At 42.2% G+C, this 11,986-nt stretch overlaps 1 protein-coding gene across 3 annotated transcripts; it reads right to left on the minus strand.

The window, feature by feature from the left end:
• Nucleotides 1-479: 479 nt before the first annotated feature.
• Nucleotides 480-9,094, minus strand: OXSM (3-oxoacyl-ACP synthase, mitochondrial). Of its 3 annotated transcripts, none has more exons than XM_054060403.1 (3): nucleotides 8,971-9,094; nucleotides 5,327-6,338; nucleotides 480-3,212 (listed from the first exon to the last, which is right to left on the minus strand). In XM_054060403.1, exons 2-3 carry the CDS (start codon nucleotides 6,307-6,309, stop codon nucleotides 2,810-2,812), a joined length of 1,386 nt encoding a protein of 461 aa, XP_053916378.1. In that variant the 5' UTR covers nucleotides 6,310-6,338; nucleotides 8,971-9,094; the 3' UTR covers nucleotides 480-2,809. The 3 variants fall into 3 exon arrangements, with proteins under 3 accessions (XP_053916378.1, XP_053916379.1, XP_053916376.1); XM_054060404.1 differs by lacking the exon at nucleotides 8,971-9,094 and adding an exon at nucleotides 8,922-8,946; XM_054060401.1 differs by lacking the exon at nucleotides 8,971-9,094 and adding an exon at nucleotides 8,834-8,911 and having other exon boundaries at nucleotides 481-3,212.
• Nucleotides 9,095-11,986: the final 2,892 nt, after the last annotated feature.

Raw genomic sequence — 11,986 nt, forward strand, 5'->3', positions numbered from 1 at the left:
GCCCAGCGAGGTTGTGGTGTCTCCATCCTTGGAGATACTCAAAGAACAGCTGGACATTCCCTTGAGCAAACTGCTCTAGCCGGGACTTAACTAGGTGATCTCCAGAGGTGCCTTTCAGCCTTTGCCACAGTGCAATCCTGCCTGGAGCATATGGCTCTCACAAGTGTGTGGCATTACTGAAGAAATAGGCTTCAAAATGAACACTCCACCGTCATGGCCAGGCTTTGCTTTTCAGACTGTAGGTAACTCCAAGATTATGAGAAAAATATTAAGCTTTTCAAATCCAAACTCTGGACCATTACATCTCTAATTATTAAGATGTAGGAAGCAATTTCAGGGAAAGCATTCTGTTTTAATATGTTAGTCAATTTGCTCACTAAATAGTTTAGAAACAGAGAGAGAGAGATTTTCCTTTTAGGTTTGCAGCTACTATAATAAAGCAGTAATTAGCAGTAAGTAGTCCCTGGTCAGCTCAGTGGGGTATGCGATAAAAAGAGACAACTCCAAACAAGTACATAAAAATGAAACCTACAGAGACAAAATTCGAAGACAGGGGTTAAACTTTGGTTCTATTTGCTTCTTAAAAACCCTTCATTTTCTACAGGGCACGCTATTTACTTCTGTATCTAGGCCTGTTAAAACTACCCATAATCAAAACACCGAAAATGACTATTGTCACAAACCTTTCATGGTTTAAAGGTTACCTACAGCAGATGATTAAATTGGAATGAGCTGAAGTGAGGAGAAGGATCTTTTGTTCATTTCAGTAGCTGTTTTATTTTTCTGTGTGACAGTATAATCTGTCTTGTTATGGTTGGTACACAAGAGTCTGCATCAAACAGTCCTGGGGCCATGATCTCTGCTATCAGAAGGAAAGAGAAATATATCTGCCTGTCACAGTATTAATTACAGGTCTGCAGCCTTGCAACAAAATGGGGTGAGTTTAGTTAGACTATACTTCAGGTCCACAATAATGCAGCACTATCCAGTCTTCCTATCCAGTGTAATTCCACCCTGAATTACAACTGCCTGAAAATGTATTATCTTCAGAAGAAATCCATTGGATGATTTCTTTCAAATTCACAGTTCTGCTGATAGCTCTCTCCTTGAGGCTGAATTCTTTATATCAATTCCTTTTTGCATATAATTTGCAGAGAGTAATGTTGAATTTTATATTCTGCATTTTATATTGCATGCAAGCCAGATCCTCATTCATTGCACTGCTACTATTAATTACCACAAGCTAAGGGGTTTGTAGGTATTTTTCCAACAGCGAATTCCCATACTCTCTCTACTTGGCATGCTTTCATATTTTCCCTTTGGTAATATATTATTTTACTTTCAGGCTTATTATTCATTAATCTATTTTGGACTGCATTGTTCTGTATGAGCTCATCTTCTGAAAGAGTCTTAATCATTCTCCAACTGCGTTTTCCTCATTATTCTCTTTAACTTTCTATTTAGTAAAGAAAGTAAATGCAAAAATTATGCTGTTCCATATCACCATTCAGATCATTTGTATAAATAATGAGGTCTTAGAGTACTGCTAAGCCTCACCATAGCCCATCAGTAATCTCTTTCCAGAATGAAATTTACTTATGGTATAGCCACTTTATACATCCTTACTTTGTCTTCATCTAAATTAGTCAAAGGCTAAGACTGACATTTTCAAAAAGAAAACTAGTAAAAAGTCTTTTAAAACTAACCCACAAATAAGCATATCTGACTTAACGCACATCTGCACTATCGATCAAGGCACTACTTAGCTGACTGGTGCCAAAAGGGACAGCCTTTACATGTTCTTTGCAAGAGACAATCTAAACCACTATCAATATGTCAGCTTTAGGCATAATTTCGTTTTCCTGTTCTCTTTCTTCCCCTTTCTCATCCTCAACACAAGACTCAGATTTATTTCTTGCATTGGCCTTTCTTTTTTCTTTTTTTGCTAAATATTCTTTATTTTTCCAAGTTTGGCTAGTTTTATTTTTCCATTTTGGCCAAGCAACCAGGGGTTTCAGGAGTCTTTTTCCTTTCTGTGTAACTATTTTTTAAATCCTCAATACCACAGTTGAATACCACCTTGCTATTTCTGTCCAAAATTTCTAAACAAAACAGGATATGACCTAATAATTGTATCCCTGTGCCACCTGGAGGATATATAGGCCATGCTGTATGCATTCTTCGCTGTTATCATTCCATAGGCTAATGAGGTAACACAACAGATGGCAATGAATAACGCTGAGAAGAAAATGAACCACTGTCAGAAATCTTATGATCTCTAATATTATTGTTTCCTGAATGTCATCTGTGTTGGAGAATGTGCATTGGTTTACAATATTTGAAATAACTTATGATGAGTAAAAAGAAACACAAATAGAACAGGTAACAAGGGGAAGCTTAGTCATAAATCTTGTATCATCATGCAGTAAGTCATCAAGTCACAACTGTAGAGTCCAAGCTTGTTAGCCAGCCCCTTTAGCATAAATGTTTCTGAGCAATTTCTGTGTCACATCCAGATGAAAAATCTATTCTAATGAAGTAAAAACACAGAACTATCAATGTCTCCTCATCTAGTCAAAAACGTCTTTACCGCACAAAGAACAGGCCTTTTATTTATTTTTATTTAAAATAAGTAAATGAAGTTCCCTCTTTCTGAAAGAATTGCTGGTGTGAATGTTAGGGTGAATAAAGTTTTTATGTATCAAATGAACAATTCTTGACGCTGAGAAAAGATCACAGGTACACACCAAGGGTGGCAGTACAGAAAATCATTATCAGTGTCATCTTTCCACAACATGTACAGCGTCAGTTAAACACTTCCAAAGCACAAAGTTGCATTAGTACCTCCAAAGCCAAATGAATTTGTGAGTGCTATACGCCGTTTTTCACTTTTCCACTCCTGAGCTTTTAACGGAACATAATTGAGATCAAACTCTGCCTCTGTTTTCTGTAAGTTTAGAGTAGGTGGCAAAATTCCATGGTAACAGGACAGGACAGTAAAAGCTGCTTCAATAGCTCCTGCAGCCCCCAAGAGATGTCCCGTTGCTCCTTTTGTTGAGGAAACTGCAATATTACGTGAGTGATCTTTAAAAAGTCTCTTGATTGCTTGATTCTCAGCAGCATCTCCTAGAGGTGTAGAAGTTGCATGTGCATTGACATATGTTATGTCTTCAAGTTTGACTCCAGAATCTTTTATTGCTGCAGACATACACCTAAGGAAAAAAATAAGACAAAATGCTGAGTTTCTCCTCGTGCTTTTTTCACTAACACATGTATATAAACCAATACCAAAAGTACACGAAGTTTTAAAATGCTTATCAAATGTGAAAATCTGCATGACATTCTTTACCAGAGACGTAAATGGCAAGAGTTGGATTCCTCTAACTAAATACACTGGCATCTACATTTAGCCACCTAGGAAAGACAGTAGTGGTGAGGCCCACTACAAAATCAGACTTGCTGCTAAAAATACCACAGTTGGGGAAAAATACAAAGAAAAAAAGAAGATATAGTAATCAATCTCTACAGCCTAATTTATCACGCACGCTTTTCAATGTAAAATTTGAAAATGTTTGAGAAATAACTACATGAAATTATTACAAAAATATTATGTCCCCTCAACTGAAGTTTCTCTAGTGTATTGATGCATTAATGCAACATCAAGTGCCATGGTCCAAGAAATCTCCTTTCTATTGTAAGTGAAAAGAAGACTCTCTAGTTTTTACATTTTATTTCTCCCCGTATTTACAGTATTAGGGAACTGGGGAAAAAAATCCTCTATCAAACAGAAATATTGGGAAATGAAAGAAAAAATTCTACAGCCATCCTCCTCATGAGCTTCTTTTGCACACTTTCCAGAGACTAGAAGATGTAAAGGAGATAGCACAAATTCCTATATATTCCTATATATTCCCACAGAAAAGTAAGGAGAAGTGTATATATTTAAGATTTAATCCACATACCACTGCAGTAACAAAATACTAGTTTGAAGACTGTATTAAAATGCATTATCTCATCTCAAGGGTGGAAAGGCTCAGCATTTTGAGGATACCAATATTAACTTTCTACTACCTCCCACTAAATTTAATTTATAAGCTACTGCATTCACAAAAAATAGAAAAACTCTCTTACAATATATTGCTATATCATCTCAAGGGTAAACAATTCTGAAAATCTGAGATGAGACATTCTTGATTACTCAACTCACACCTAAGTCTGCAAAATAATTAAGTATGAATCAAATAGCTTAGAGGGAAACCCGGTATATCAGACTTCTTGAAACATCTGGTAACTCAATAAAGATGCAAACACAGCTTTACAATACTACACAGAAGTTTGATCTATTTGTACAGTGATATATTGAATTTTGTTATTCAATATTTACATACATTTAGAATAATGCCAAATAAATCTTTACTAAAGATTCCAGGGCCAGCATTAGCATTCAGCCTAAAGAAAGCTCACAAATAGTGAGCTATTGAGTATCACATATACTGATACATGTAATTTAACTGACTATTTTATTAGGTCAGCAATAAAGGTTGAAATGCATATCATCTGGTCAAAATGAATATCATCTACTTGTGAATTGCTTTTGATGAGATTAAATAATGAAGCTTTACCATCTCACTAAACAGTAGTAAAGCGTATCTCTGCTAGACCTCCCCACCAACACTCTCGGCTGCAACAGAATGAAGAATTTCAGTATGATTGTAGCACAGGCACGAGATCTAAATCTTTCTCTGTGAAGAGCCTAAGTTCCTTCTAAATAAGAATAGCCACAATTAATGCTAACCACACGTACAGTAATTATTCTAACAAACTAGATCCTCCAAGTGCTCTACAGCTTTCATCACTTGGGATTTCTTTAGGACAGCTATTCCCCTTTCAGTCCACAACAAATGACATGACTTGCTTTTGTAGTGGAGTCTCTTTTCTCTATTGACAAAGAGTGAAGGACAAGCTGAATAGGTTCTATCATAACACAAAAATCTTAGAAAAGAGGCTGCCATTAAGACTCATTTATATGAACAGCTGCAGGCACTAAGTGCAAAATGTTTTCACATAGAGAAAGTTTTTCTAACTTTATGCAAAAAAAAAGCTGATTCTAGCAAAAACTGACCTTCATGTTATTACTGAAAAAAAAAAAAATGGGCAAAACCTTAATGGAAGCTCTTTCATTTTTCAGATTATTTTTTCAGGCTTTTGGGATATTAATTCAAGGTTGAACAATATTTCTCTAGGAAAAGCATATAGTAACATAAACACATCTCCCCATTATAATTAACATACAAAGTTGCCATCCTAATCAACGTATAGTTCTTACCTGAATGCACCATCTCCCTCTGGATTAGGTGCTGTTATGTGGCAAGCGTCACCAGACAGTCCATAACCTAAGACTTCCGCATAGATCCTAGCACCTCTTTGTACGGCATGTTCATACTCTTCCAAGACCAGCACAGCAGCACCCTCTCCCATTACAAACCCTTCTCTCTGTGAATCAAATGGTCGACAGGCCATTTTAGGGCTTGAGTTAAAACTCGTGCTGAGGGCCCGAGCTCTTGCGAATCCAGCCAAGGACAAAGGACTAATGCAAGCCTCAGTCCCTCCAGCCAACATGACATCAGCATCACCGGTGACAATAAACCTAAAGGAGTCTCCAATAGCATGCGCACCCGTCGTACAAGCAGTTGACACAGCATGATTTGGCCCTTTCAGTTGGTATTTAATGCTGATCTGGCCTGCTGCCATATTGACTAAAATCTTTGGGACAAAGAACGGGCTGACCCTGTTATAACCCTTTGTTTTAAATAAAGTGGCTGTATCAGAAATCTCTTCAAGCGGAACCATTCCCATCCCAATTGCCACACCGGCACTTAAGCGATCCTGTTCAGACTGAGGACACCAGCCAGAGTCCTTCATTGCTAGCTCTGCTGCACCGATGGCCATGACAGTAGCAGAACTCATGGATTTGATCTCTGACTTCGACACAAAGCTTTCTTCACTGAACTGGCCTTCCTTGTTTCCCCTTGGCACGCAAGCAGCCACTTTACATGGGATGCCTGCATATTCTTCCCCGTCTAGCGATGTAATTCCACTGTCTCCTTGGAGAAGGCGCTTCCACACAAACTGAGTCCCCACGCCAAGAGGGGACACTAAGCCAATACCTGTAACAACTACTTTCCTTCGATGTGTAGGCAGTGACTTGCTGGAAGCTCTTCTGTGGTTTTGTAAACACAGATTTAAATTCAGACTCTGGAGACGGAGATTTGCAGTCTTTAATAGATCCCACAGGCACTGTGAGAACATGGTGGAAATCAATCACTTTAAGCACATTCCTGTAACCAGGTGGAGGAAGAAAAGACACAAACACAACAATAAAGCAACCAATGTGAGAAAAAACATTCCAAGTATGCTAAATTAATAACCTCACATGAAAGCCTATTTTCAGCCCTGCGGAAAAGGATGTTGTTTCTGCATCTGCAATCAAGAATGTATGTGTTTTGTCAGACAGGGCATAGAAACACATTCACTTAGTGAATGCATCTACTGGGCCCTTTTACCTTAAGCTGCTAATGAACATGACTTTCCACCACTGTGGTCCACGAGGCACTGTGGTTTTGCTGCGAAACTCCCCCCAGGGCTTTAACCACCAGCTGACTGGAGGTATCAACAACAAGCATTAATAGCTCCATTCTTCTCAGGGAGAAAGTGCGTGTGCACCTGAAAGTGTATGTCTTACAATTACCATGTGAAGGATGTGGTCATCTTTATGTCAGGGAGAACAGTCTAAAAAATTCAGAACAGAGCTCCGGAGTCAAGAAACTTTTCCTGGTTCTGTCACCAAGGCAATTGCTATCTTGGACAAGACTCTTCATCTTTCTACCTCTACCTACCCTTTATCACCCTTGGAGTATTTAGACTGTCAGGGAAAGGTACCTCAAGCGTGTCTGAGCAAAATGTACCATACCACATCCCTTGAAGGTAACATCACCAGCCCCCATATATTGCAAGGTGCAACAAGCGAGAGTGGAAGGCTGCTGCTGAGCACAAGCACTTCAGGTGGGATGAAAGGGCCGTGCCAAGCCATAAGGCTGCAGCCCTGCACCACAGCTCTCTCATACTTTGCCGCAGCTACCACCAGGTTGGGAGCTGGTCTGATCACATGCATCCAGCACGCTGGGACAGGGCAGAGGCTGCAGCACAGCTGAGTCAGCATCTGCAATGTAGGCTGCAATTGGCCACCTGCTTTTCATAGAATAATAGAATGGTTTGGGTTAGAAGGGACTTTAAAGTTGATCCATTTCCACCACCCCTGCCATGGGCAGGGACACCGTCCACTGGATCAGGTTACTCATAGCCTCATCCAACCTGGCCTTGAACACCTCCAGGAATAGGGGCATCCACAATGTCTCTGGACAACCTGTTACAGTGCCTCACCATCCCCATTATAACAAATTTCTTCCAAATATCATATCTAATCTAAGTCTCCCTTCTTTCAGCTTAAAACTGCTACCCTTGTCCTGTCACAGCAGTCGCTGATAAAGAGCCCCTCCTCAGCTTTCCTATGGGCCTCCTTTAACCCTGGAAGGCTGCTACATGGTCTCCCTGCAGCCTTCTCTTCTCCAGGATAAACAAGTCCAACTCTCTTTTCACATAACAAAAAAGGAAATGTGGCATTACCAGGATTTTGGGGAAATATAAGGAGCTGTACAGGGACCATACATGGCCACTGGGCTAAGGCACTCCTGTTAGCACAAACTTGTTCTTTCCTGTGGCAGCACAAGTACACAGCAGTGTCATTAAAAAATAAAAATTAAAAAAAAAAACACTTAGTAATACAGATGAGTATTTTAAAGGTGCCTGCTTTAAATCCTAACCCAAAATTGTAATTTTAAGTGTCTTGGGCCAGTTAGCCTGCATTTTATAGTAAAGAGTGGATGCAGAGGTCTTCAAAGCAGCACTTGCCTAACCCCACATACAGCTTTTAATCAAACATCACTAATCGGGTTAAGATAATTGGGTGGCACGGTCTGACCCAAGCAATGCCGCAATACCTACTGCAGGCACTTAAGACAAAGAAGAACAGAGGGGATTCTCTCCCTCTACTCCACTCTTGTGAGACCCCACCTGGAGTCCTGTGTCCAGTTCTGGAATCCCCAGCATAATAAGGATATGGAACTATTGGAACAGGTCCAGAGGAAGATGATCAGAGGGCTGGAGCACCTCTGCTATGAGGATAGGCTGAGGGAGTTGGGGTTGTTCAGCCCGGAGAAGGCTCCAGGGAGATCTCAGAGCAGCTTCCAGTACCTGAAAGGGCGATGGGAAAGCTGTGGAGAGACTTTTTATACGGGAATGGAGTGACAGGATGAAGAGGAATGGCTTTAAATTGGAAGGGGTGAGATTTAGATTAGGCTTTAGATAGAAATTCTTCACTATGAGAGTGGTGAGGCACAGGAACAGGTCGCCCAAGGAAGTTGTAGATGCCCCATCCCTAGAGGTGTTCAAGGCCAGGTTGGATGGGGCTTTGAGCAGCCTGATCTAGCGGGAGGTGTCCCTGCTTATGGCGGGGGGGATTGGAACTAGATGATCCTTAAGGTCCCTTCCAACTCAAACCATCCTATGACTCCGCCCCGGGAAAAGGAGCGTGTCGGTCGCTGTTTAAAGGGCAGTCTAACACTCAAACCAAGAGTCAGAAGAGCGGAGAGACCCTGGCACCACCCGGCACCACCGGACGCACCCGCACCGCCCCCACTGCCGTCCCGCCCCGCTCGGGGCAGCCTCTCCCGCCGCCCCGGGGCCGCCGAGCCCCCGCCCCAGCCCCCAGCGATACCTCCGCCAGCCACGCGCGCCCCCCCCCCCCCCGCCCCGCCGTGGTTTGCGCTGCCTCCCTCTCCCCTTCCGACGGAGCAGGACCGCACCAACAGGGACAGGCGGGGGGAAGAAAGGTGCGAAGGTTTTACAGCCGACCTCCGATACCACGATTGGTTAGGAGTCATGCGTGCGGATCGGGAACTCGGCGGTGGACTGCGCGGGCCGCGCGATGGGGAGGCGGCTGGTGCAGGGATAGGTAGGCCTGGGGGCTGGAAAGGGCGAGGAATTCACTTCCTGCGCCAAACCACGCCTTTAAAGCACGGGGGAAAAAGATCAGAACCCTCTTAAAAAAAATGGAAACAAACCCACTGTCTCAGTGGAGCAGTGTATGAGCAGATAACGCCACGGCAGTCCTGTTCAATGTTTTATCAATGACCTGGATGAAGGCATTGAGTGCACCCTTAGCAAGTTCGCAGACGACACTAAGCTGGGTGGAAGTGTCGATGTGCTGGAGGGTAGGGAGGCTCTGCAAAGGGATCTGAACAGGCTGGACCGATGGGCTGAGGCCTATGGCATGAGGTTTAACAAGACCAAATGCGGGGTCCTGCACTTGGGGCACAACAACCCTCTGGCAGCGCTACAGACTAGGGGAAGAGTGGCTAGAAAGCTGCCTGGAGGAGAAGAACCTGGGGGTGTTGGTTGACAGCCGAGTGAACATGAGCCAGCAGTGTGCCCAGGTGGCCAAGAAGGCCAATGGCATCCTGGCGTGTATCAGAAACTGTGCGACCAGCAGGTCCAGGGAGGTTATTCTCCCTCTGTACTCATTACTGGTGAGACTGCACCTTGAATCCTGTGTTCAGTTCTGGGCCCCTCACTACAAGAATGATGCTGAGGCTCTGGAGTGTGTCCAGAGAAGAGCAACGAAGCTGGTGAGGGGGCTGGAGAACAAGTCTTGTGAGGAGCGGCTGAGGGAACTGGGGTTGTTCAGCCTTGAGAAGAGGAGGCTGAGGGGAGACCTTAAAGGAAGTTGTAGAGAGGAAGGAGCTGGCCTCTTCTCCCAAGTGGCAGGTGATAGGACAAGGGGGAATGGCCTCAAGATGCGCCAGAGGAGGTTCAGACTGGATATCAGGAAAAAAAATTTCACAGAAAGGGTCGTCGGGCACTGGCACAGCCTGCCCAGGGAGGTGGTGGAGTCATCATCTCTGGAGGTATTTAAAAGACAGGTACTATTAGTAGGTACTTTTACAAGAAGTGGAATAATTTAAGCTAAAGTAGAGTTGTTTCATCTAAATAATTGGGGGTTTTTTTTGAAGTTGAACAGAATGTCCCTCACGTTTTCTTTCAAACAGTGTTTTCCCAGACACTATTCATTCTTTGGAGTTGATAACGTCTTGTTTGAAGTATGATTTGTGCTGAACAGATGTCTCTTTTTCTGTAATCACCTCTGTTTGCAGCCTTTCTCAAATGCAAGGTCAGACGGAGCTGACTCCAAAGCTCCAAATCAGCAAGAGATTTGACTGTTGCGCAGTTCATAATAACATTAAACTTAGACCTTGGAAAGTAATAGAATATGCATAATTTTTGGGGGAGAAAATTTATACATGTGCACTTAAGTGGGAAATATATTCTGTAACCAGCTCTTGTCTCATTGCGTGTGATTGATGGAGATCACTTATTCACATTGCCCAGACCTGGTAAAGGATGCTTGCTTTCTAAAACTCCAAAATTAGTCTTATGGAGTTTATTTGCTGGTATTTTCAGCATCGTCAGTCTCTTCGGTATCATCACAGTCTCTTCCAGGCCCACTTTATATTCCACCACAACTAATTCCTTTGCAGAGTTTTCCCACCTGCTCTTCGCTCCCTTGCTGTAATGGCTGTCCTCATCTGATCCCCATTCTGCTGTCTGCACCCCTCAGATCCCTATCCTTCACCATCTCCTAGCTCTGCTATCACATTTCTAGATTGTGTGCTTCTACACAGGGATGCTGAAATGGTGGTGGAGAAGACAACTGGAGGTAAAGACTAGCTGATCACTGACTTTACAAGACTCTTGAAAATACACGTACCAATATGTCAACAGTGGCAATACAGAAAAGTAAATAATTTGTTGCTGCTTCCAGATGCCAGAACTGAAGCACATGGTGTGAGACCAAGCTGCTAGCTGTGCCTGCGATGGTATGTATAAATAAATAATTAAGTTTTCACTTGAGAAAGACAGTGGCAAAAAAACTTGTGCCAAAGTCTTGTCAACAAAGATTTTAAGCACCTACTGCAGGAAACAACACCCAAAACCCCATCCCAGACAAACCAAAAAAAACAGATGCCAAAAAGGAGGGTAATGCAATACTTATTAGAGAAAAAAGAAACTCATGTAGATTTTCTTTTTAAACGAAGAGGCTGTATTTAATTTCCATTTAGAAATAATGTTGCATGCACATTTAAGGTGTTAGTATTATAATTTGTTGGAAGTTGGCACCTGGTTTTCTTTTTTCCACACCTCATTGCTATGAGCATTTCCAAAGCATTATTGATAAAGGCTGTACTTAAGTGCACTGTGTTACACATAGACCAAAACAGTTAATTTTAAACAGAGGGCAGCCAATATCGACAGTCATGTGATTCTATGAAAAGCACAGAGAGGAAGTTAAAAGCTGAAGAAGCAGCCAAAGAACACGGCATTACTTTGGTGCCAACTCCATGATTTTGAGGGCTGAAGTAGTGACTTTTAAACTGCTAGAAGGAATAATAACTGCAATGTCAGCAAAAGTGAATTACCTTCTGTTAAATCTCAGCTTTGTAAGTGATAAGTACCACCTTCCTAAAATTTGTAGAAGCTGAGCAGTAGCCTGTTAGAAGCCAAGAACAAAGATAGAGCATAATGTCAACAAAGAATCACAAGCCAGCATGAATTTTAAAGATCTCTTTTACTTGGAACCTTTTAAATCTTGCATTCTTAAGAAACCAAAGCCCCACAGACCTTTTTGTCCAAGATTCGCTGTCACACTTCTCTCACTGAAGGCACAAACCAGATGTCTAGATAAAGCAGAGGCAGAGCTACATATTTTTCATCATTTGGACTTTGGGCAGGGTTGGATGAGGTGCTAAGGCATGGGCAAGTGGCTATGGCAGCATTCCCACCCTCGTGACCTAGGTGAGGCTGAAAGTGTGGC

The sequence above is a fragment of the Cuculus canorus genome, chromosome 2 (genome assembly GCF_017976375.1).
Source record: "Cuculus canorus isolate bCucCan1 chromosome 2, bCucCan1.pri, whole genome shotgun sequence".
In the NCBI taxonomy this organism is placed as follows: Eukaryota; Metazoa; Chordata; class Aves; order Cuculiformes; family Cuculidae; genus Cuculus; species Cuculus canorus.

Excerpts from the sequence above, each read along its gene's own strand:
- OXSM (XM_054060403.1), bottom strand. The coding sequence starts at position 6,309 with ATGTTCTCACAGTGCCTGTGGGATCTATTAAAGACTGCAAATCTCCGT. Across the intron at positions 3,213-5,326 it reads GAGGGAGATGGTGCATTCAG|GTGTATGTCTGCAGCAATAA; the intron begins GTAAGAACTATA and ends TTTTTTCCTTAG.